We start from the raw sequence: 26,986 nt of genomic DNA, 5'->3' as shown, positions 1-26,986 counted from the left end.
GGGTAAGGAAATCTTCAGTGGCGCACGCAAAATGCGTGAATGCAATCAATATTTCTTCCTAAGGCAAATTAACGACGACTGTACCGGAAGACGATCACACAATTACGGTCCCATCAACAGCAAAGAATATTCCAATCATATCTCGTTTGCAAATCAATAATGCCTAAAAGAAATGCTCGTTCAATTTCAATTTCACCACTGATTAATTTTATCGAAGGTTGAACGAAGCCCTCCTTTCTGTATCGAGTATAAAAATTGATATACCGTGAATCACTAGAGAGATGAACGAACAACCGGCAATTCGTTAGGAGAATACAATACTGATGGTTGCGATTGTATGCAGGCGCGTGACACCGCGGTTCTCCGAGTATCGGCGTCGATGCGTTTCCGGATGCAGGCCAAGTGACACTGAGAAAAGACCACCGATTTCGGAGATCGCGTCGAGTGCGTGGTTGCGTGATCCCGCTGGTACTCGAGCACCCTGGTTGTAGTGGGTATAGACACGAAGCCGAGGGGAGAGAGAAGCTCGAAGGGCGGAGTCGCGGTTCGTCTACGCCCATGTCCCGCGACCCGTGGTTTGCTTGATTCGATTCAACGATCTGAGAACGTAAAACGACGAAGGTGTATTTAATGTCTGCTATTTTGTAGAAACAAGAGGCGATCAGGACGTATAAGAAGGAATGAATGTCCAGAAGATGAGAAATCAAATTTTGTTGACGTCTACTACAGACGTCATTGCTGTGTAACTTCTAATTTTAGCGTGAACATTTGTGAGGATGGTACGTTCATTATGATTTTGGAGCAAAGATGGAAAGTTGAAGAAGTAACAAGTATTCGCTACCCGGAGCCCCCTCCACTCCAAAATGAAACGTCAGAGCAAGTAGTCAGCGCATCCGTTTTCGAGACGTGCATTTCCCCGAATTTCATTCGAGGGTCGTACTATTTTAAAATTCGGCGGCAGCATTTTAATCTGAAGTGTCGGATAGGTGGAAGGGATGCTCGAGCAACGTTTGATAAAGGTCGCCGTAATTAGCGGCAAGAAAGGGCTGAAAATAGTAGCGGTCAGCGCACGATCCTCCTCTCCACGGCGTGGCGCTACTTTAAGTGGCTTTATCTGCCTTTTTCCCAGGGGCGACGGCTTCAGCGAATGGCAAAAAGCCCCCCACTGTCAGACTGCGTTACCGTCAACGCGTCGTCGCTCCACTTTTTCACGTACTCTTGCTCGCGACTCGCGACATCCAACGAATTAATTTTCTTATCTACAATTGTGAAAGTGACTGATACCACTGTATATATGGTCAGAAGTGGATTCGATGTTGCTACGAGGGCGATGCCTCCATTATGTTGATCGAGTATAATAATAAGAGAATCCTGGTAATCTTGCTTTTAATCTTGTTCAGGGTTCTGAAAGAAAAGTTTAAGACTTTCAGATTTCAAGTTCATGATACCCATCCATATTTTAATCCTGATATTTAGCTTCTCTATTATTTCAGTCGTTCGTTTCTCCTTTTCTCCTTCAATTGATTTCAGCGGAACATCCCCTTCCACGCGTGTTGGTGATAGATTTCACACGTTCCACAGAGGAGCCGTTCAAAGTGACGTTTACGAGGATAAAGATGATTTAAGGTCAATTTTCTGGGAACGATGTCTTTTTCGGTAGAGCCGTTCACCCTTTGCCGCGTGGTCAAAGGGCTCGGGGCGATTCCGTGCGAGAAGAATCATCAGTCGGTGTTCCTTGAAATGCGACACCGTTCGAACTTTTATTAACCCAGATCAGGGACTACGTTCCCTTGACAACGAGCTACTGTATATATCAGTCTGGTACGAACAAAAAGGGTTTGTTTATTATTCCAGCAGCGCAGAGTAACCTTTCCTTCGGGACGACCACTCGTTGCACCCCTGTCGAGGTCCTCGTTGTCTTTATACTTGGGTTACATCGAAGTCACCGGCGCAAGTCTCGTTGATACTGCTTTCGTTGGACTATTCGCTGGATATCAATCTTGAGTAACTTTGATGAATAGAAACTTTGTCAGCTTGAGTCGCTTCACTTGTACTCTGGTGCTTCGACTGGATTTTGTAATAATGAACAAGTGAACAAGTATGTAGTTAATAGAAGTGAGGAAGGAATACCAGTACGTTCGGTGCTTTCTTCTAGAAAGAAAAAAAGCTGAAAGAAAAAGGGAAGGATGTCCGTGTCCGCATGTTCCGTGTGCCCATTGGGGTCCGTATATAGTTTAAAGGGCTGTTGCGTTTTCATGAATGAACCCGGCCAGCGGACGTAGTAAGCAAGAGGAAAAGGCAACCAGTCTTCACGACCATCTACCAGTTTATGATATACAGAGGACACGTGTACGCGATCCCAGTGTTTATGGTTCCAATTTGTGACACCGGAACGGATCCGAAATCTGACACGGTCGTGGATCTCCTTAAAATCGTTGTGACCTAACAATCGTAACTCATTTGTATCCCTTCTTGACCGTCCACTCTGTTAGCTTTCTAATGTTTGCGAGAGATATCTTTCCTTGTAGCCGGAGAAAGCGAATTCAAGTAGTTCTATCATATATACCAATGCTTTCTGTAAAATTTTGGATTTTGTATTCTTGTGGAATTTGTGATCTTTCATTGAAATTCATATAGAAATAAAAAATATGAAACAGGTGAACTGTAAGATCTGAGAATGTGAGAACTAAAAGAATGAAGCTGAAAAAATTGGTGAATTTTACCATTTTTAGTATCTTTTTTTACATTTCAAAATTTATTGGATGATTTCTACGATTTTCTTGGAAGGCGGATTTAAAACATTTGTAGTAATCGAAAACATTTCATGGTACACAATAAGAGATACAACAGATACATTAAAAACCGCACGTAAATCAGCTTGGATCAATAAACACGCTGTTTGAGACTAGCAGGAATTAACCGAAAAGAATTCGCTGTGGAACTTTTCAATACAATTCATGGAATAATAAAGATCCTTTTTGTCAAATGATTGCTTCTAAGAATTAAGCATAACTAATAAAAGGAAAAATATACAGAATAGAATTATATTGAAATTAACAATTTTAAGTGTTTTAAAATCTTTTTAGACAAGTTTTACATTATATATCATAATAAGGTTAATTTAATTAAGAAACAAATAAAAAATTCATTTCCAAATGAAAGATCACAAATCCAATAATCATTGGTCCTAATCGAACTGGAAAAAATGACATTTACCATGGATCTACAGATTCAATTATAGATCTCGCGATCATTCTTCGTCAAACCTAAGAAATCACATAGTAATGAGATCAATTAACTCGCTGAATTCTTCGAAACTTGTACAAATACCCGTATAATTAGCAAATTGCTCGATAGATTAGAAGAAGCCATTATTGATATAAGATCGGCGGTCTTATTTTTGGTTTTCCGTGGCGAACCTGCAACGCTCGATGGCGTCCGTCTCTGTCCTTTCTATAGGAGCTCCATTAATACTCGGTAACGCAATAAACTATATTTAGGGGGCGGCATGGCGTACACGTAGTATGATTTGATATCTCCTGAAACGCCACATGGCCCCTCTGAATTTCTCTCTTCCTCTCCGCAGTCACCGTCTTAACTCCTCTCGCTCCCTCTCCTTCTCCCCGTTTCAGTCTTTTCACATTCGCTTTTCCGTCTCTTCCTCTCTCGTTCTCCTGGTGGAACCTCGTCGTTTATATAGCCCTGTAACTTCTGCTTCTCTTTGAGAGATTAACTTTTAATGCCTATCGATCTCTTTAGAAATTGCAACTGGAAATTTTTGCACTCCCCTTTCCTTCTGCAAAAGTATTACTGTTCAATGATCGATGCTTCGCTATTGCGGTTGAATCGTTGTTCCTCGCGTGTAATTGATCACATGTGGTGCATATTGAAAAGGCTCAGGAGGCAATGGCGAATCGGGAATTCCGCTGATCGTCCTGGAAAGTTGCACGGGAAGTGCAAGAGTATCGGTGGCAAACGAAGAGAGACGGGAAGAGGAACCCACGTGTCATCGCGGGGCAAATAAATAAATCCCGGTGGCTGCGTTACCGACAGAGCGCAGAACACCGTGCCCCCAACTCTTTTGTTTACGTCTGCCAGCGTTTTCTGAAAAAATAGCCTACTTAAGGACGGAAATAATAATTAGTGAACGGGCCGGTCCGGATACCCGAGGCCACGAGACTGGCACGCGTTTCGCTCGGAAAAAATTGTTTGCCTCTCAAGTAGGCCATCGGATCACGGCAATATCGATGTCCAAATTTCAATGGACTCGTAATAATCGTAAAATAATTACAAGGCAGTTTTAACCACTTTGCTCTCCTTATTCTTACTTCAATAATCTCAACTGTTCAAGCTTCCAAGAAAGAATAAGCTCTTATCATATTCTGTCTATTTTTCAAAACAGTTGGGACATTTGGCTTGGTCAGCTCCCAGAGTCCTACAGAGAATACAGAATGTTAAAAAAACCGGCATTGAACTTGACTAACGTGCCTTTATACGTACATTCCCACCATCCTCGATGTCGAACTTCGAAAACCGGCCGGTTCACAACCCTAATAACGCCACGCTTCCCCAACCGTCATGCCTCTAATCGACATTCCACCTCTGGATCCTCCACCTTATCGCCGGAAGTCACTTAGTCGCGATATATCTATTTAACTTAATAATCGCGACAGCTCCACTTGTGGTGGTTAAAAAGGTTGCTCGCGTCGTGGTGGCTCGGACGCAGAAGCGTGGAGGGGAACGGCTGCTCCAACCCCAGATGGAAATGGATCGCGTATCATCCCCGCGGTGCGTGGCGGTCCGATTCGGTGTCTGCTACTCCACTCGGGGGTGTAAAAGTGGCGAGGGGACACACGCACCGCTCTGAAACGCCGGCAGCTTTTGCGTCGCCGGAACGTAATCCAGAACACCTTCTTCTAATCACCCTCTAATCGCTTCTATCCCTGTTTGTGGGAAACCGCAGGATATCCCCACCATTAAGGTATATCACCCTGTGATTGGTGAGCATACTTGAGTACTTATTTAGTTTTCCTTCAATAAGCTGCTCTTCATTTTTTTTTCAGTCTTTCCTTGTAAGTTTTTCAGTTATTGTCGACTGCTTCGTGTGTGGTTTCTGAGGGAGGTTTAGCGGTCTTCTTTGTGTCTGAACATGTCCAAACGATTGTTGATGATCGCATATATTTTATCACTCGTTCTCCATTTTCTATCTATATCGTATAATAGAGATATTAGTATTGCCATAAAAATTCAGATACGAGAAGACCCGGTTCGACTGAGATATTGTCCCGGAAAAGCGTGGTCCTTAGGAAAGGCGTGGTAATCGGCCGCCTGGCATCAAAGAGAAGAAATTAGTCGTGTTTAGAAGTGGTTGCTTGATCGCGCGGCATATCCCTTTGACAGCGTCTCGATGTGCTGTCAAGAAGTTTCTGCGACCAGACTAGCAGCCAGCCACTCGACCAATCACTTTTCCTGCTATCTGCCAGAAAAGATGAATCTAGAAATAAAAAAAGGCTTTAATGGGGAAAAAATAGAAAGAGTAGGGGTTTCTATTTTCATTCGTGTTTACTCTGTATCCGTTCAGTTAATGAAAATTGTTATTAAAATTCTAAATTGAGTTTGTACAGAGATTAGTTGACAAATTACTGCGTTTCAGTCACAGTTCCAGTAACAGTCACAACACATCAATTAAAAAATCAGTTACGCGCACGACTGATAACCAAAATTAATTACTTATATATAGACACATACCATGTGCAGTGACAATCGAGTGTACAACCAGATGCCTTCCATTATCACTGATAATTTACTACAGCTTTTTTCTCTTCGACTTTCCCTAACTTTGTCGCACAGGTCCACAAGCGTGATTCACTCGATTAACATTCTCCGATGATGTAGCTTTTAATCCGTACGCCACTTATTCAATGACTCATACTTCTATAATATGTACAGTATAAATCGTTTAGTTCGAAAACTCATTTCTCTCCCTTGGTTCTCCTGCAACCAACTATTCTTAGCTTTCGCTGTTTAAAATCGAATTTGTTTCATTCGCTCAAATATTAATTGACGTTATTAATATAATTGATGAACACGTGAGAGCGTAAAACAGGAAGACAGGTGTGGGCTTACGTATTTATGCGACAGGTTGCGTCGCGGTTAGAGAAAAGTCCCCAGGGATAGCTACCGTTTAGGGTGAATCCCTTTGGCGGTAGAGAATATTCTCGGCTACTTCTTTATCCGTTAGTTGAAGAACTTGAAACAAGGAAATCCGGAAATCGTCAATAATGAACCTGAAAAATGTTGTTTTCGAACGTTTACTTCCGTATCATTCATTACATCATGATACGCGTTGAACGATTGTGTAGGAAAAGCGTTAGGAAGATTGTTTACCTTGTTACGTTGGTTAATAATTGCTTGATCCTCTGCATTGGTATTTGGTTTATTTTATACCGTACAAGAAACAACAACATTCGATGTCTGTCACGCCATTTTGGTGGTAATGGACTAAGATCAGTCGGGAAGAGTCTGAAAAGAAGAAGAAGAAGAAAGTCGTCAAGGAGGGAAAGAAGTCGCCGGTTACGCCCTTGTCTCGAATTACTCGCGACGAGACAGGCAGCGGTAGTGGGCGTCGATCGGTAGGATCTCTTACATGAAACTCGATACGGATTTTTTCTCACCGACTAAATGCTTGGCGAACTTTTTACGAGAACCTTTCATACCACTCACTAATCTTTCCATTATCAACTTTTTCTCCTGCCTATATAGTTCTAATTCGATAACGGTGAAACGATGAAAACGAGAAGCTGACGCTGCAGTATCTCTGCCTCCTCTTATTGGCGTGTCTCGTGGAAAATTCCTGAGCTATCCACGTTTTTCGCGTAACAAAGAGATGGGGAAGAGAATAATCGTTGACGTAGGTAGCCGAAAAGCCTCGTCTCTCATGTGCAACCACTTGAGCCTTTTTATGCGTGCCTCTTCGTATTTCACACTCGAACCTCCGATTTGTCTTTCTTCTCGTTCCGTTCTTTTCTACCTCCCGGCTTCCCTAGATGACTCTTTTCGCGAAACAGACTTTCGTTTCGTTCGAATCTGCATCACGAAGGCTCAACAACAATGGCTTTATCAATACAGATGTATCTGCTTCTGTTAACCATGTGTCTCTTACAATACAGTAGAGCTGAAGTTTCCTGAATCCACTTACTTGAACCTATTAGAAGACAAGTGATTCATACATTATGTAATACGAAAAGCCTCTGGAATTTATTGGAAAACCATGATATAATTTCAGTAAATCTCTTCATAGAATTAAGAATAAAAATATACTATTTGTGCATTCTAGCATTCCAATGGCAATGCTTACAAAACTTCAGACATCGGGAGTACGCTTTCCTATGCTTACGCGTAGCTTGCAGATTTCTCCGAGGATGTTCCGAAATTTTCAAAAGAAGGATCCACGTGCATGCCAGATATCAAGTCGACCCGCGTTTCCTTCATACCCGGGAAGCACTACGGTCGGTTACGAAACCAGGATTCCGTAGGTATTGTGGCCTTTCCGGACACAGATGCAGAGTATTGTCTGCTCTTGGCTTTGGGTTACACTTTATTACATCGGTCGTCCTCCTCGATGGCGCGTGACACACGTTCAGTCCTTTGAAGAAGACATTTTCGTTCGGTTCTTTAGTTTTCCCAGCTCGTCGAGGGAGGTCGGCGCCAGTTTCAATGCGGGACGCCGGTCGTGTCGTCAATATCGCGAAAAGGAAAATTCTGGGACGCACGGATCGATGTCTGGGAAATTGGAGAACGTTCCGAGAGAAGAAATTCGACTTGGTGTCCTTGAAACCTGAAACACCAAGCGGAAACTGAATGGATCCGAGGTTTCCTAGCCCGGAAAAGGAATTTGCATTCTTTTACATTTCTAATGGCATAATTCTATTTCAGATCTATCGTGCAGTAACCACGTTCATACTTTTCTTCATAAAATCATGTCTTCCTTCCAAGTAAAAAGAAGTGATCCATATTACTATTTTCTCCTCTACATAAAGCTGCATATTATAAGCTCTACAATAAGATCTCCCAAAACATCTGCTTCCATGTCTTTCCACAGCCATCGAAACTATTATTCTGATCATTACTAGCAAGCCTCATTGTGTATGCTAATAACGCGTGGAAGAAAAAATGCGTGGACGAACGCTGAAACATGGAAAGCATGCGTTAGCAACGGGATGCATGAATTACGTCCACGGTAAGAATAGGGGGGGCACGAACGTTTCACCGTTGCGGAAAAATCGTGGGCTCGCAGATGTCGGCCACACATCGATGACGATCCCGCGCAGTGAAATCCACTCCCTCTGTTCCTCACCACGGGGTGCCCCGCCGCGCCACCGACGACTCTAACAACCTAATCCCAATCTACGCAATCACAACCTGCCGTTCACTCCTCCGCAATAACTAAAGTGCGTTCCTTTCTAAACGGTGACGGGATGCTGGGCGGCCGGTGACGATACTTTTAGTGCCGGCGGACGTTCATTGTTGGTGGGACGAGTTCATTAGATTATTGGCGATGAGTTTAGCGCAGGGGTCGGCAAACTTGCGGCTCGCGGATCCGCATTCAATTCTTTGGCCTCTTCTTTGTTGCGGCTCTGCCACAAATTACGATTGTTCTTACTTGATTTTATAGATACCTTGCTTATAACATTATTTAATTTCTATCAATGAACAAGATCATTATTGGCATGATGTAGAGTTTTATTTGAATTAAAGTTTATTAAAAAGAAGAATATATAGCTGTATAGCTGAAGTCTAAGATATTTGGCTCTGTTGGCTAATAACTTTACCGACCACCGGTTTAGCACATTTAAATCCGATAGAGTGACTGTGTTTCTGTAGATAAACGTTACTCAGTTGGCAATAATTGCAGGTGATCGTTTCATAGGTTAGATACATTGCGACATAATTTCTCTTTCGTACATATGGCATCGTACATAATTCATAATTCGTACATAATTCATCTTATGACACGATTTCCCTTCAACTGCATAGGTCCAAACTTACTCGAGGACACCGAAAATTGTTGCTAGTCCACAAACGTGGAAACTAGAAAAAAAAAGATCAAGTACTTACCAGAGCCCAGAAAGAAGAGATAAAAGTTTCTTCAACTCGAGGGCTTTTTCTCTTCGAGGTGGAGCGGCGTGGCTTCTTCAATTGGCCGCCGAAGTTGTTAATCGTTCGAAAGCACGCGGATCCTTTTCTAAATACTTGAAGAGGAAGAGTTCGTGAAAATACGGGTCTCGTTTTCCCACGGAAGGGCGCGCGTCCCAAGGGCGCTTTAAGCACGTGTTGCGACTGCACTTTGCAACCCTGGATATCTCCTGCGTTAATGGTGTCGTCGAATTCCCACATATCGAACCTCACAGCGACAATGTTTCCTAGCGATTCGTTCGATTATTAACGATTCAATGTCTGTCCGAAGAAACAAAGAGAAAGGTTGAAAATAAAAAGAACAATTAAGACCTCTGTTTCTCCTACAGCAAGCAGTGTCTGAAAGATAATTTTTGTAGAGCGTTGAGGTGAAATTCTTGGTCCGAATCAAACTTATCGAGAAACAGCAACGGGTTTGAAGAATGTCAATCTTTCGAAAGGGGTCCGACTTCCTGGATCATGCTTGGATCGATTTCTTCCACGGACAAAACAACCAATCCATTCTCTTCTCGTTTTACTAGTTGCTGCGGGTTGAATCGGGTCGGGGGAAGAGAAGCATGGGCGAGGTAAAAACAGTAGCCTAAGTAAACAGTGACACGAGCTTAGTCTAGTCCTCTAACTAGAAATTACTACAGATAGTATAGACTAGCAAGTGGAAAGTTCGCTCGTATGAGACATTTCTCCCACCACGACTAAAAGTCCCTTTGTGATGCAATCTGTGTAAGCAGAGGACACATATTGCATGGAAATAGTATAGTAATGCTGTGTAGATACGGGACGCGTAGAAACGTATATTAAGGACAAGAGTATTAAATATCCATTGTATTATTCCTTAAACAATTTATCCTTTTTTTCTGTATAAATAGAATACACCAATGTCCAAGTTAATACATTTTAAGTTTATAAAATTATAATTAACGCAATGAAATTATAATTAAAAGCAATCATTTCGTGTTAAGGAATATTGACGATTAGTTTCTAGGTATACTCGATGCACAGAAGAATTACGCAAAGCGGTGGTGATTATGCTCATATTTACTCAACTTCTGTGCAATTTCTTACCAAAAGATTTAACATTAAGCGTAATACTGTAGTTTATCAAAAGGATATTAATGACTAAATTAGTTTATCGTCAATCTTACATATAAAAGATAATCGTTTGTTATTGCACATAACTACCAGCGGTGTTATTAGTATAATTAGGCAAGTATTAAGTTAAATTATATGAATTGTAAAGAATAATGAAAGACCCTGTCTTTTTTCAGTTTCATCGTTCTCGGTTTCCTTTGTTTCGCTATTATTTGACCCCTCCAAAATCTATCACCCTTAGAAAACACGTCTTAATAATATATGTAATAATCTTCAATAATTTCTCACAGCTAATTTGTACCTTTATGTTCCCAACAACTATTGCTTCGTCTTTGCATTTAAATTATTACCACCTCGATGGATCAACATCGGCTCGAACGCACTTCGATCTATAATTATTAAGTACAAAATTCGATCGAATTTCAAGGATCAACCAGCTTAAATATCGATTACCAGGTTTGCGCACAATGTTCGCACGATATTTATGACTAGACTTAGGAACGACATATTCTTCGACATTGTTCCTTTCAACCGTTACACGTTCAATTGTTTTCTTTTTTTTTCTAGAAACATCTCCGATCGCTGTGATCGTCTTTCCAATTTTATGAACAAGCCAACGAGATGTCGCCTCAATGAACGAACGCATTTTATCCTTTCTCAAAACGAACGCAAGTAAACGCTTGGCCCGCAAGCTGGTTCAAAGTAATGCTGGCGAATCGTCGATTAACTGCCGTCCGTTTGATTCGATTCCTTTGATCTCTCTTTTCTCATCGGGTCTTCGGTCATGATCGATTCGTAGCCACGATCCGTTCTGTTCTCTGTTCTGGACTTGAACGACACGTCCGGATCGTTGTCGAAACCGTCGTTTCGATGAACGTTTCTCACTATTTGCCGCGAATCACCATTGTCAGAACCGATCACGAAGATGAAGGGGCACTTGTCGTCCCTGTCGTCAGGTTTCAGATCCTGCATGGAGGTGGAGTGATAAATTCCCCGTTGATAAGTCCCCGTTGTGACGTAGACGTTGTCCTTGTTCGATTTTTGGTTGAACGTGTCTTCGCAGTCCTGCGAAATCGTGCCTGACGACTCTTCCGTGGATCGGTAAATTTGTTTGCTGGAATCAGTGGAGCCGAATATTTCTCCGTGGCTTGGTTTCGAGACAAGCTTCGATTGGCACTTGCGATTTGAGAGAAGAGTACGATCGAGCGTCATGAAAGGCATCTCGAAACATAGTGTCCAGAGAGCGGAGAGAAGTATCGTGAGGCAAAGATTGCTGAAGAAACTACGTAGCTGAAAGTTTTCGTACGGTAATTAATTATTTGACGGTATGCGAGGTAATTTTATAGCTTGATCTTTTAAGAAATGAACGAATGTTACTTACAATTGCCATAGCCGAAACTATGCCAGTTGTTCGCACCGATCCAGCTTCTGTTAATAGGAAAACGTAGTGGCACAAATAAGCACTGTATGTTAATTTACTGAATGGAACCCAACCTCTCCAGGATAGAAATTGGCTCACGAAACCTTAAATGAGGGAAAGTCAGTACGTTTGGAACATTTGTGTTGTTTTTGTTCTACCAATAACAATATGTATCTTACCACCGTAACCGTGAGCGCAGCAGAAGATGATCCAAGAGACAGAGAGAGCAAAGATTTGTCTGTGGAAGCCCGCGTAGAAGCTCGCTTTCACTCTGTCGTAAGCGTAATCGTCAGAGTACATCCATCGGGGGCAAACGAATATGAAGAAACCGGAAACTGCGGCCACTAGCCATCCCAGAGTCACGTAAACCTGTAAAAAATCACCGATCAATTTAATTGAAGAACATTGAATGAAAAACAGAAATTAGAAACAGTCGAAATAAGTTCTGCTACTGTTTTTTTTGATGAGCATACGTTTCGTATGTAATGATCGCTTTCTCTTCGCTTCTGTAGAATTTCTCTTCTTTTTTCATTTCTAAACGAAGAAAATGAAATATGATTTGAAGCTTGAGTAGAGGCGTAAAGTCTTTTAGTAAAACTACTGTACAATAATGAAATTAATTAAGGAATACTATAAATATGTAATAACAATCAAATGTTCAAAGTAACGTTCGGGTTTGATGAGGCATCGTGAAAATCAACTTGTGCAAACTAGATACGTGGTATAACAATTAGAACAATATACTCACACGGCGAATTTTCAAAACTCTCGTCCGCTTCTTGTATAAAAGGTAACCGAGAGCAAGACCAATAACATAGGAACCATATCTACTGTAAACCTTCGTATAAATTTGTATGTAAACGTTGGCCACGTCCGTGTTACTAATAACAAAAAAAAAGGCACGGTAATTAATGCACAAAGCGCATAATTCGTTTGCTTAATTTTAATAATTGATTTGATTTTGAATTTTTAAATAGCATAACTATCTCTGCGATCGGTATTTAAAGAATTAAAAGATCACAAGAATCGTATGAACGTTTGAAGTGCCTGAGGATCGTGCTTTGCAACGCCAGTTTAATCATACTTTCTTTTGCAAACGATTGAACGAAAAAATATAAAAGAAAAACAATACAGGAAATTTAGAAATATAAAGTAGCTATGGGCGAAATAAATCATACGGCATAACGTTGTGTGCAGTAACAAGGGGGTCACAATAGAGACGTACATATGTACACGCTAGGTGTGTGAAAAAAGGCCAGGCCAAACATTATTTCTGTACACGAGGATCTATTTAAATGCATATTTAAATTAACAGCAGACATTTCAAATATTTACTATAAACTGTTCATTACTTGGAAACAAATGACATTGGGAAAATACTTATTAAACAGTTTATCGAGTTTGGCATAACTTGTTCTTAACACTCCACAGAAAAAAGGGGAGAAAAGTGAAAGAGGTAAATTTCAACACTCACTCCTTGTAATAGAGCATAGTCCCAGTGAGCTTGAGACTGAATGTTATTAGGAATGGTATTAAAACAGAGGCGATTAAGCCAAATGCGAAAACGAGCCAGAAGAAGATTTCTCGTGTGAACTTGAGCATAGGGTATAAAAAGATCGGCGACAGCCAGACGAGTTGCATATCGGTCGCCAGATACCAAGATTGAGACATGCACTAGAAACAGAAGTAAGAAAACAATAATTATTTAAAAAGCTATATAATCTCGGAGTTTTCGATTTGATACGTGCCATTATACAACATTGTTTTTTTCCTTCTCGTTAGAGACAACTATTAATCGCTACGTTAGGTGGTAGACGCGGGGCAACTGTATCATTATTATATTCCACTTACGATTCTAGGTAAATGGATGTAATTGTTCACATAGAGCAGGTTGGTCCACCAGTTTTCTCGGCAATAATCTCTATTGGCACCCACCCATTGGTCCCAATGTGGACCCGAGTTCACTTTGTAGAACAACGTCGCGTAAAAACCGATCATCATCGCGTACGCCGGGGTCAACCTCAAGTAACGATGAAGATAGAGACCGACTACGTCAAATTGACCTCGTGGATACTTCTCGTTCTTCATTAGGGCTGTGTACGCCATTAGAACACCGCTTATAAGAAAGAACGTATCGGTGATGATGTTCGCGTTCAACACCAGCATGTTGGCCCAATTTGTGTGCATCTTGAACAATGAAAGTCTTTGGTGAAGTTTCGTGCGCAGTAGAAAGCTATAGTTAAGAAAAATCTGAAACACCCTGCCGATAGATCAGACGAGTACAGTAACGTTACGCCGGTTGCTCTCCTCCAGGCGTTTCAGTTGCCTATTTTAAGACTACTATATTCGCATAAACACAACCGAAGTATTTCTTTCTTAATTATACAAATTATTTAATTATAAACGAAGAATCTCTTTACCTGTGAAATCTCGTTCAGATTCATTTTAACACCAACCACCTCCGTGTAATGTGTGTGACCGTATATGATCCAACAAATGCTGATGTAACGCAGTCCGTCGAGGCACTTAATCGAATCTCGATGCCTGTCTGTTTTCAGTAAATTTCTTCCATTCGTGTAGACAGAGAACGATGTCAAAAGAACGTGTCTCCTGTCTGAACAGAAATAGAATTTCTACAACAATTCAGAAGATCCTCAATTTCCATTAAAAAGCGTAAAAAGAAATTTGTTAATTCGGCGAAAAGTATAAGGTCATAGAAGCATCGTCAGGAATTGCTCATAAAAACGAGCATCGATAAAACGCTTATGTAAGGTAGGTAAAGTGTCCTTAACACTGATCGTTATCACGCGACCAAGAATCTTTATCGATCGTACGCAACGTGCGATCAATACGCCGATCTAATCTCTACCCGAGTGTTTTATTTTGAAAACGCACGATATCTGATTCGACGATGGATTCGCAGAAAATTTTCATTTACGTAACAGAACGAGCAACTCACCTTTTCGGTTCAATGTACTCAGGTGGCCTTGTTTAGCGATGTCGTAACTCGTGCTGGCAATTATGATCACCGCGAATATCGCGAGGATCGATCTGTAATTCGATGCGATACGTATTAACGTGAAAGTATCGCGGCACAGGTAGATGCGTAGAAAACAATTACAGTAAATTTAATAGCGATTAACGATACGATATAATTGTCATTCTCAATAACTAAGATAATAAATAAGATGACCGAGTGGAAATTAATGCGTACATGTATGTAAGAGAAGAAAGAAAGAATGATAAACAAGGACAGAAGTTAATCTTAATAATACTTTCAATAAATTCCAACGCTACCACCAATGAGACAAGTCGTACAAGTATGCTATCCGTCAATATCATAAATAGAACAAGTACGGGTATTTTACGTAAGGCAGATAATAAAATTCTGATTGACGAGTTTGCTGCGCGATGCACACGTTCAGCCTTGCCCTCGAAGCCGCAGGTAAACAGCGTGGTCTTATATTGCACAAACTACTGCGAAACCGCGAACATTGGAATACGATAAGACCAAGACTATCCACTTACCCACCTATTGTTAATCCGCCAAATTATATTTCCTATTATTTTTCATGTTTCTCGTTACGGAAATAATCGGCGCTAGATGATTAGCCGCTAAAGTATTACCGTAATATAATTAGTAGCGAACGGATAAAGATATTATAAAGGAAAAGAAAAATACTCTACATGTAAATCCAGTCGGTTACATCGAAGACAGCGCGATCCGTTTCTGCAGTTCGACACGACACGTTCACCACCATGTCCACACGATCCTCTACCTTCAGGGGGTCGAGGCCGAGCTCGAGCGTCTCTTGGATTTCCGTGTGATTGCAGCTCGATGGAACACACCACATCCACTCGTAGTTTATCGTACGGCCAGACTTCCATTTCGTGTACCCCTGAAGAATTGAAGAAACAAAAAGGACATCGTATCATTGTAATCATTATAATAAGTTGTAGTACAGGTGCACTAGGTAACACATAAGGGTAGGGATCGATGAGTGATAAATGTTAGCAGACGCATATTAACACACTAACGATATAACTAACGACAGTTCTTTTTTAATCTTGTGGGATAAGAATTCTTGTTCCAGACAGGAAAATCTATTTAAATTCTGAACTGAACCATGCGCTTTGTTCGTAAATAATTTTTAACCTAAATTTCATTGCTCCGTAGGGTTCTGCGCAGTATCTATGCGCATGCGCGCGACGTAAGGAATCTTTGAAATCTTACGAAAAAAGATTTAGTCTTTGTCGTACGATCAATTCCTTTCACATCCATGGATAAGCATAAGGATCAAAAAAAGAAATGTAAAGGATTATTTGGTTATGTTACAATGGAGAAATGAAACGAAAAGGCGTCCACGATACAAAAAGGTTAAGAAATATTAGGTTAATTAATCATACTGTGTTAGTAGATTAATAAGATGAAATCAATTTGACAAACTTCTGTTCTACTAAATCTGAACGACGATAGCGCTTGCACCTCGAAGATAGATTACCTCAAAGCGATAGGCGGTAAATGGTTTGAGAACGATAATGACTAACAAGATCGAACGGATAATATTTTCGAACAATGACCGATAACACGATAAATCGATCCGGGTTCAAGTGTGTTATCGCGATGGAGAAGATTAATATTTCTTTATTGCTATGCTACTTAAAAAAAAAAGGATGAATTTTACTTGTATGCACTCAAGTATCACGTTTGCAGATGCGGAGCAGATTTTAGAATTGCGTTTAATAGAATATCGACTTGGATTTACTCACCGAAGCGATGGCTATGTTATGAAGCAGATCACCCATATCAGGTTGGCGTGGTTTACCGTTGTCCTCTGCGATTTCGAAATTCACCATGGCACTGCAAGCCTTCCCAGTGAATCCATGTCCGCTTTTCACTTGCAGACATTCATCGTAATTGCCCAGTTGCTGGTAATTACCCGTAATTACGCCCGGTGGAATTTTCACGGATGCGTCGTACACTGAAATCGAGAAAAAGATTTTTGCACTTCTCTTTATACATTGTTCATCGTATTTTTCTATTTACATGTCTTTGATTTATTTGGGTACTCTGTCAAGCTAATTGAGTTACCCAGGACCGACTAACAACTCCTCTTTTACCAGTCTATATAATGTAAATGGAGGATATCGGTTACATCTTGCAAAATACATATGTCTCGTGTAATTCAACACCAGATTTGCGTAAACATCCGTAATTTAATAACACGTGCCGTTCGCGTTGACATTTAATAATTGCTCGTGTTTATGACAAACCTATTGAAATTGGTTAATGTTTTAGCGTGGACAGCCAAGGCGTCAAGGAGTTCTTGTGTCCTCAATCTCCAGAATGATAACGACCATAATGCATTTTGAAAACAAATTTTTTCTTCATATAAAAAAGGAATCAATTCTTTTTCTTATACAAGGTGGGAGGAGAAAATGTGGATTCGTGCATAATTTCTAAGTTCATTAATTTCTAGGCGTCATCGAGTAGAGTGTATGCACATGGTGATAAATAATCGAGAGAGCGACGTATTTAGGTGAACGCATAAAAAGTGAACGAGATGCAAGGCGTAGGATGTTCGATGCACACCTTGACTTCGAAACGTGATTGGAAATGAGCAATAAAAAAAGGTGTTGTAAAATGACAATCAACGCGTAATTCAAGCGATCGAACCATCTAAATAACGAATCGAGTTTCCAGGAAAAATGAAATTATTATATCCCTGTAGGTATTCAGTTTCCAAAGGGTTAAAGGTACTACAGATCGCACATTTTAAGTTAAACCGCCCCTTGTAGAATTCAATCTCTAAAGGTATCGTTTCAGCTCGATATTGGCGCGATGTCTACTCGGAAGTAAACATCCACGTTAACCGAAAAACATACAGGAATTGCGTGATATTGCATGAATTGTGAAACGAGTCGGTTGATAAGGGATAAAAGTGGGAAAAATTTGACAATACGATAGCGTGAATTTTTCGTTAATAATCGATAGCGAGGACGCGTTGGTCATTGGGAAACAATCGCTCGCAGCTGAATAGAAAATGAACTGTTTGATTGTACGGATTCATTTATCTAACTTAATGTGCAATTGTATTCTTCACTGTATTGTATCATTTTCATTTAGAGTGCAATAACAACTACGGTGATCTTTCGAGAGGATTTGATGGGAATTATTCAAGATTGATGAATGCACCGCCGTCAGAGGAACACGTCACCTTCGTAGAAACATATCCGCACGACTTACGATGTCTTTTACCTTTCGCAGAACCTTGAGATCGTTCACTCGACGGATTATATTGGTAACCTTCAATCGTGAGCCTCGTGCGACCGTTGTAATTTTATTGTTTTCAAGTAAGTACGTGCTAGTGGTTTTTTCCCTTCCACGAGGAATTGCTTTTGGTAAAAAACTCATGATGTAAGAGCATAAGCGTTATGAGAGACAGCGTGACAATGAGGCTGATATAAAGTATGACATAGGAGTGGAACTGTTCCATGTATAATTTGTACAATAAAATAATGTTTATTTTGACGTATTCACAGTATCATTCCCTCTGGTATATTGGCTTCAATTAGACAAGGCAAAACAAAGAGCTATCGATTTTAAAGGTACACTTAACACTTTAAAGATGTACTTTTTTCTCGACAAAATCGTGGAAATTTTCTTACAATTTCCTTTATGCTTTCAGATCGTAACTCATCGGGAGTGCTTGCACGCTTCGCACGTTTGGTACAGAGAAAATCCGTAAATCAAGTAAAATCGGGAATAAGGCATGCCCACCCTGGCAGATAGTAGCACGCGTTGTAGACATAAAATTGTTGAGATCAAATGTCAGTTGCGGCTCACGTGCACATTTAGGTAGAAAATTTTCCTCGAGAATCGATCCGGAAAAATACTTCCCACAGCAGTATCGAGAACGCGGCTTGGCCGTCATCGATGAAGATATCGACGGAGAAGCAAACGAACTCGTAACCTTAGAATGCTAATTCATTGCAAATGCGTGTCGATTCCCGAGATGCTATTAACCCCAGTCGCTTCTAGGAAAAGTGTAGTTATTTTATTTGCATCTATACTCCTTTTCCTTCACTTTGTTTCCAAGTTAGCTATTTTTTTTTAATGATCTCAAGTAATTTTATAACGAAGTAATATTGGAATATAAATAAGTAATAACCCCATTTCTATATTCTTTTTTTATATTCCATAGGTATCCACTTCAGTCGATGACCGTGATGCTCAGCAAGGACCGTTGGCGATCGAACTTTTGCCTTTCTTGAACAGGTTTTTTATTAGCGGACCTTTCCTCTCTCGAATCTACGAACCAAACATTCCTCTATACCGATATAGGAATCAATCGAAAAGGTATAACCCAAAGAGCATAATAAATTGAGGACCACACTGTTACGCGTCGTTGTGCAGCCCAAGGCTGCTCGGATGCAGAATAGAATTTTTTATCACGAGACTATGATCATCTCGGGCCGACGAATATTTATCGAGGCAACATAAAGATCAATTCTGACGTGATCAATCTACAATTTAGGAATCCCCATCATCGATTAATAAATGAAGATGTTGCGGACGTTGAAAGACTTTTAACGCTGTGCAATTTACGTACGTTGCGTGTGCCACGTGTGAGAGGGGACATTTAACGTTTGTATAAATAATTCGTTTTTATCCTCAGACAGATGAAAACGTGAGTTGAAGGATAAGAGCAACGGAATCACCATCGAAACGACTTTTCACCGACTGTAACTCTATAGTTGAATAACAGAATTGAAAGCAAATAACAACAAATTTAAACTAAAAGGGCATTGGAATTGTAGAAAAGTTGCTTTTAAACTATACAAAGTAAAAGCTTTTTTTCCAAACATTAACATGATGTTAATATTTCAGGAAAACTTTGTCTGGTAATACTACCTTTGAATGCTGGTGCGAGGGAATTGCATTTAATACTATCAATGCGAAGTATTAAATTATAACGCGTATTATTAATGAACAACATCGTAATCAACAAACAAGCTATCGAAACAGAGATTCTCCAGTTATAACATTGCTGATGGATAACAACATCCGAGTCAGAGAAACATGTGGTAAACTGATGTTGTGTAATTACGATACTGCAAATAATATTATCGAAACTAGCAAATAATGCGTCAAAACAATGATTCTGTGGCTACAATATCGCTAATGAACAAGATTAGGCTTGCCAGAAGAAACATACGAGCAGAATCAGTTATTTTGAAAACAAAGCCTTGGACAAAAACAATTTCTTTTTGACCAAAGAATCCATTTATATATCTTCTACAAAGAATTTTTAATTAAACTTAGATTACTATCGTATCCAAACATACGCATGGACGTATCATTTTACTCATTCCCCTGCAATTATTTTCAGAATTGTTCGCCGTGTATGCTGTATGGAAAGTAAAGCCAGAACGTCGACGTCATTCTAGGTATGCATTTAAAGTCAGTATAATTACAACTAAAAAGTATACTCGAAATAGTTCTCGTTTGAGAAACACGAAAATGATACTTTTAATCACATCGAAGCGCCAATAATAACAAACAATAACGCGTATCGTACGAGAGAAGCCTAAGAATCCCGTCAGAAAGAGAAAAGATTGATCGATCATTGGTCAGCAAGCAAAAAGACCGGTATCGATACACAAGGACGGTCATCGGCACGAGCGTTATTCCTTATTGACCTAGTTTATGCCTGTCTCATGACGCACATATCGATTCGCCAATACTGAAACGTCGTTTTCCTCATTCAGATCCTTTCTTTTTCTCGTTCTGCATTTCTCTATGAATCCTCTATAGTTCACTACTGGCATTTCTAAATGACGTCACTGGAACGTTACCACTTTCACATGTTCTTAATGAAACGTTAATTATGAAATATCGTTTTTATGTTCGTGATCCCGAGGTCCATCCGTGCTCTTCACCGGTATATAAGTACGCGTGTTTTGAGTCATGTACGTTTGCAAAACCGTTAGATATGATCCAATTTTCTAATCTGAATGTAAGCGATTTTATATTAACATTAGTACAGAACAAATTTGAACATTTGCTTCTTATCGAGAGTGCAATTTTGGAAATAAAATCGTACAAGAGTATTCGAGTAACACTAATATTAACGCTGATGAATTAGAATAATAATAAAGAGTTTTCTCTGGTGAATTATGCGATTCGACAATTTATGGCGCCACGTAAAGTGGCATTTGTTACGCTTGCAGTGATTACGAGCCTGTTCGATGGCTACCCTACTTGCGTCAGCTTAAGGTCAAGCACCAATGCTACACAAACCCGCAATTTATCGTGCAAACTGTTGCCGATATACCATTTCCTATATAGGATGATCGAGAATTTTTATTTCAAATATTTTATTTTAAATATGAAAAATACAAAAGAAAAAGAAAAATTGATCTCTGTAGAGTTCTAACAGTTCACTTTTTGATTACAGGACAGTCAATAAGCAGTCGATTGAAAAATCTATTCCGTGACGTACGAGGCCTATCGGGAACGTCAGTTTACGTAAAAGAGATGAGGTCAAGTTTGGAACGAGCGATGATCGACGACGGTCGTCGACCGTATTCAAAATGAAATTTTCAGTTAGAGGAACTACCCAAATTCTTTTGTCGAAACTGGCCGTCCATCATGGGTTCCTTTCACCAGTTTACTTGGTTCCTTTCTTTCGAGACGTCAGCAAGGATCGTTCACCCTATGGGGGCCCAAGAAAAAGCGGCATCGATCTCAGCCATCTAATTCGTAAATTGAAAAACTCCGCGAGAGGTGAATGACCCGTTGCACCCCCATTCAGCGAAATTATTTCGCAAATTGAATCGACCAGGGAGAAAAAAAAAGAAGCAGTCAGAAGGTGAGTGAAGAGAGAAAGACACTCGTCTCGATCCAGTTTCACGATCTCCTTTCGAATTTATTCGATTTTAAAAGAGACCGATAATTACGATGCTTGCAAGTATTACAGTCCAACGCAGAAATACTCGAAACCTGGCGCCAGGTCTTCCATCTCGCCACGTTATTTCGCATTTCATTCGGCAAGAGGAATAAAATAACACCGATCGATTCACTTCCAAATTCTCCACATTCGCAGCTTTTATATTTACTTCGCATCGTTCCTAAAGCGTGTACGATTAAATATTCCGAGAAGATAACTTGAAACTCGGTCGAGCCACAAACAGAGGTGATTCAATCGGTTCTGCATCGATGCCGGGGGCGATGTTCCAACGTTTTTAGAGCGGCCCGTATAGTTTTCGGTTATGAGGCGAGCGTTGGGCGTCAGTTTGGTAGATTGCTCAATTGGTTTTGCATAGGTCAATGAACTCTGGCTACACCTCCGAAATAGAAAGGAACCAATAGAAATCGCCCCGAGGATACCGTTTGACCTATCTATTCATCATCGTTATTGCCTACTCGTTGGCTAGCTTCTTAATTCCTCGTCTACTCGTTCAGTGAAAGGGATGACAATCCTTCTGGCGTACAAACGTGGAACTTATTATTACCATTGATTCCAGGTAACGCTGCTTAGAAATAAGTTAAACGAAAGTTTCATCCTCCTCTCTTCGTCCAAGTTCACGATCGCTGGCCACCCCCATCGAGTCAATATTAAGTTCGTTTCGTCGCGGACAATAACCGCAAGTCCTGGAATTTTCTCGGATCGTTCGGTGACGGATGCTGGCCTCCAACGTGTCCATAACGTTCTTTGCACTTTGCCTGATAATTCGGTCAACAAACCCGTGTCGTGAACCTCTTCGGCGGCATCAAACGCGATGCACTTCCCCGTGTTCCTTCTCCGGCCTTCCTCTTATCTTCCGTGCGTGCGATCTCGCGTTTTTTTCTCGCGATACCGCGAACACCACGCTCCCGACCTTGTTCCAAGTGGAGACAGATACATCTTCCCCGCGTTTCTCTTCGACTTACCGCTATTCTCTCTCGCGGCTGTCGAAAATGAATCGCGTGTTTCAGGGGAAAGGCGCGATAACGCGTCTGGTAATCAGTTTTACGCGAATTATATCTTTACGCTTTTCACTTTTGTGCCAAAGATGTACGAAATAGTGTCCGCATTTTTTTGAAGTCCGAGTAAAAAATATGTCGTACTGTTTTTAATTCACGCAGAGTGGCAATAAAACTCTGCAACTGGGTTTCATTATTGCGGTTCTGTTTAACAGTATGTATATTTAAAAGGCAATTAAGCAATATTGTGAATTGATTGATTGTAAAACTGGGTTTCATTATTGCAGTGCTATTTAACAGTACATGTACTTAAAAAGCAATTAAGCAGAGTATCGTAAATCGGTTACTTCTCTGAACGTAGAATGTGTAATGTCAACAAACATTACCATCAAAACCGCAGAAACTTACGTGCTGGTTGTGCAGAATTGATCAATGAAATATGGGAATTAAAATATCCGTTATAATATTTATATATCCTTCTTTGTGTAAAATGATTTCGAAGAAGCTAATTGAATTGAGAGATACCAATTTAAGAGTGCTGCCATACTTTGACCCTTGCGTATAGTCACATTTTTAATAATTAAATAATTATCTAAAACTGTTCGAGGAAACGATTAATTCTCGAGGTATATCAATTCGTTTTTTTTTTTTTCATACGGAACAAGTATAATATTATAATATTTTATGAGTCGCTGGCGAAACGCGCGTCGTTTCAAATTGATGATTTTCTCATCGACGAACAAATAAAGATTCATTATATATGAATCCTTAACGGTTTTACTCGAATCCACTCGAACAATTACCTTTTCTTCGTTTATTTTTAATTCCGCGTTCGCGCAATGAAACTTCTGATTAAAAAGTGACCCAGTTAACAGATTAAGAGACGTTGAGAAATTGTTAGGTAGATAAGGGGAGCTTATTTTTGGAATTAGATTACGTTATTGGTGTGTTATTAGCATATGCCTACGCCCGAAGTGGGCCGAATTTTAGCTAGTTTACCGAGATAATATCGCTACACGTACTGCACCGATTATCGTGCTTATCAACACCGATATCACTCTAATATCACTACTGATAGATGCCGATAGATAACACTCGATTTGATTACCAGCATCTCTTTTTGGGTAATCGCTATCTCGCAGTAAAGAACGCTTCTTATCTGATCGAACGATCCACGTCTGCAAGTAGGATCATTTGTAATACAGAAAAAACAAGAGACTCGTAGAGAATTAAACTTTAATGTACAGAATTTACGGTCCCGCTAAAAATATTTAAGATAACATCCAAAAGAATAAGAGCGCCGGGCAAGAATAAAGATTTGAAGAAACAATAATTGACGCAAAAAAAAACCGCAATGAAGACATCACGACTTACTTTGCAGGGCCCATGGCGTGTACCGGTCGAGCTCCCTCAAATAAACCGCGCTATCCTGAAGACATTTGTCCGACGCCCCTTCGGAAGGTGCGAAGGGTTTCGCCAGCAAGTCCAACAGCACCGTTTCCGGTTTATCCACCGCGGCCACCGTCCCGTCCAGCCCAATCGTTATTAACGCGAGAAGGCAAACGGCAACGGGAACGGCTCGGGGCAAATCACTGGAACCCATGACGTTTAGAGGATGGGAACACGGTTCGCACACGTATCTGTTCGACGGAAGCACGTGGACGTGCAGAGTCACGTGTAACCACTGGCTGCCGAGTGTGCACGCATAAAAGGACCGTAAGAGACGTCAAAACGTGGACTGTACGTTCTGTCAATCGCTGGTGCATTTATACATTGCTCGAGACCGGATCGTTGAGGGGGATAACGTAACAGTGGGATAGAACCAAGAACCGCGGCAACGCACGCCCACCGGACGGACTGCACTTGTTCCTGTCTTCTGACCAATTTTTACTTGCCTCCATTTGGCCGTTCAGATCAGACAATTCGGATTTGACGGGAGGAATTATGAATTCGATGAAATCTGCACCGCGTACATCGACGAATGATTGAACAGAGGAGACACAACGATCTCGAGTAGTGGCAGCCGTCTTCTTCTCTGGCATAAATCATTTTTTCAAACGGATCAAGTCAATGATAGTATTAATGATTGTTTAACGGTATCTCTTCATCTAAAACAAATTTGCAATCGATACGTTAAGAGCTGCTGAGGTTTTGTTGAAGACCTTTTACTATTTCTGTTAGCAGGAAAGGCCAGCAACAAGAATAATGTGGCTCGAGAATCGTCATTTTACCACCCCTCGTGTGTATGTATATAGATCGACGAAAAGAATTAAAGACTGAAGCGTCTTGGTCGAGAATGTAACACATTACGTGGAACAAGAAAAGGGAACATGGAATCCAATGTAGTCACCGTCTTATTGAGTACTCTATCCGACAAGCTTCACTTGTGCCTAGTCAAGCAGCACGGTATCTTTTCGTTGCGATACGTACCAGTAATCGCATCACAAATCTGCTTAAATCTTGCAAGAATGAATCAAATGGGGTAAACTGTCTGCTTACTAAAAATCAGTTCTGGTGCCTTAGTTAATAGGGACCAATGGAACCACAAAATGGCTATAATTCGATGACCCTTGAACAAGTAGGTCGTGCATCTATATGTGTGTATACGAAACATTTTTATTGTTTTTTTTTTTAGTACCAAACGCTTCTTTAAAGCGAGTCCCAAGTAATAAAAAGAAAAGCATTCCATTTATTATATATTCTTCATACACATACTTACAAACATATGGAATTTGGTGTTGAACGGTTGAACAATTTTATTACCACTTTCTGATCACGAAGTAACCTGTACCGATTTTCTTGAATTCCTTTTTAAGCTGTCCGATTTCGAGCATATGTCTTTCATCTCTCTTTCTCCTTCTTTCTCACCTCATTGATTGCGTGGCAATATGAAGGATAATTTGAGTCCACGTTCTGTTAAATGCGAATATAATCGTACTTAAATCGAAAATGAATTTGCTTTGCACCTCGTAAGTTACGTTGGAATACTACATCTCTCCTTTCGAGCATATTTTAATTGTGATAACCCGAGACTAACGATGCAATGGTATCCCAACTCCAAAAAGTACGTTTCGAGGTCACAGCTAATAGAATCACAGACTGCTGTCATCTCCAATTTGACAAATCTAGGTACGGTTTATTAAAAAATGTAATTATTCAGATCTGTAATATTTTTTGATCAATTTATAACAACAGGTTACAAATGATGTACACGTCGATTAGTTAGCCAGTGTTATCGGTAATGCGCTATTGAAGTGGGAATAGTTGACGGTCAAAGGCGGTAGAGGAGAGGAAAACGTAGGAAAATTGTGGCATTACGTAAACGCGTGGAACGGGCACGTGTTTACCGCGTAATTGCCTCATCCAATTAGAGGAAAACACCGCGAAAAATACGCGACGGGTTCGTTGACCGGAATCACGTGTACGGCGAACCTTTCCGTTGGAAAAACGCGTCAACGTGTTGATATCTTGCCACTTAACAGCCATTATCAAAATAAATAACGTTCGTCAAGTATCGCGGGTGAAATACCATCTTGTTATATTTAAATGGCGTAGAATTCTAGGATTTCCGGTACTTTTCCTTTTTTTTCCAAAACTTTCGTATCCGATTTGATACAGAATTTGGGTTATACAGGTTCAGAACCTTCGTTTCGTAGAAAGTTAGTGATTGCAGAGAACCTAGAAAAGTTGTGTGAAGAAATTCTGTTCTCTGTTCCTGAAAATTTCCATGACTCACGTGAGAAAGATATAGAAAATGTAATTCTTAAAATACCTATACATTTTTGTGATCGATTTTAATTGATTCTTAGTAATCGATCATTTTTAGCGCCGACGAGGGAAGGTGCAGAGATCATAGAGAGCATGACCGATAAAGATTACCATCCGGATTAAAAACGCTATTTGTTGGCAGATAATCGATACAAGGAAATCGAGTCGCGGTTATTAAACGCGAAACTCTGATACTTAATCAGGCTCGATTGATACTGTGCAAAGATAGGAACTGTGGAAAATTTCGTGAAATTGTTGTCGATCCTTGTTAATAGCTAATCCTGCGCTTTGTGTTTAGCAATTTTAGTTGGGCACAACTGAAACCTTTCTGCGATAAAAAGGGAAAGATGTATTTTATGTATTCATCGATAAAACTGAAGTTTAAGAGAGAAGAAAGTTTGTCAGGGACCGAAGATTAATTGTTGGAATTCGTAGGAGAAAATATGTAGGAGAGCGCCATCGAAGAACGTGACCAGGCGAACGTTTGGCCACAGGATTATTTTCACGCGTCAAAGTTTCTCGTGACGACCACGATAGTTCATTAA

General features: G+C 40.3%; 1 protein-coding gene across 1 annotated transcript; it reads right to left on the bottom strand.

Moving 5' to 3' along the window:
- Positions 1–10,876: 10,876 nt before the first annotated feature.
- LOC143433499 (O-acyltransferase like protein) lies at positions 10,877–24,715 on the bottom strand. Its single transcript, XM_076910838.1, has 12 exons — positions 24,446–24,715; positions 24,048–24,357; positions 16,475–16,686; positions 15,392–15,603; positions 14,664–14,755; positions 14,125–14,318; positions 13,556–13,891; positions 13,179–13,378; positions 12,453–12,585; positions 11,884–12,073; positions 11,666–11,808; positions 10,877–11,574 (listed from the first exon to the last, which is right to left on the bottom strand). Exons 1-12 carry the CDS (start codon positions 24,713–24,715, stop codon positions 11,008–11,010), a joined length of 2,859 nt encoding a protein of 952 aa, XP_076766953.1. The 3' UTR covers positions 10,877–11,007.
- Between the last annotated feature and the right edge of the window lie 2,271 nt (positions 24,716–26,986).

The sequence above is a fragment of the Xylocopa sonorina genome, chromosome 3 (assembly GCF_050948175.1).
Source record: "Xylocopa sonorina isolate GNS202 chromosome 3, iyXylSono1_principal, whole genome shotgun sequence".
NCBI lineage: Eukaryota > Metazoa > Arthropoda > Insecta > Hymenoptera > Apidae > Xylocopa > Xylocopa sonorina.
Note: the sequence above shows the minus strand (reverse complement) of the source record. Positions and strands in the feature narration are given on the sequence as shown.

What these genes read in the sequence shown, in the direction of transcription:
- LOC143433499 (XM_076910838.1), bottom strand. Translation starts at nt 24,715, where the DNA reads ATGCCAGAGAAGAAGACGGCTGCCACTACTCGAGATCGTTGTGTCTCC. An exon ending in ACATCCATTTACCTAGAATC is followed by an intron (nt 13,379 to 13,555) that starts GTAAGTGGAATA and finishes TTCTGTTTCTAG; the next exon opens with TGCATGTCTCAATCTTGGTA. An exon ending in ACTATGCTCTATTACAAGGA is followed by an intron (nt 12,586 to 13,178) that starts GTGAGTGTTGAA and finishes TTTTGTTATTAG; the next exon opens with TAACACGGACGTGGCCAACG.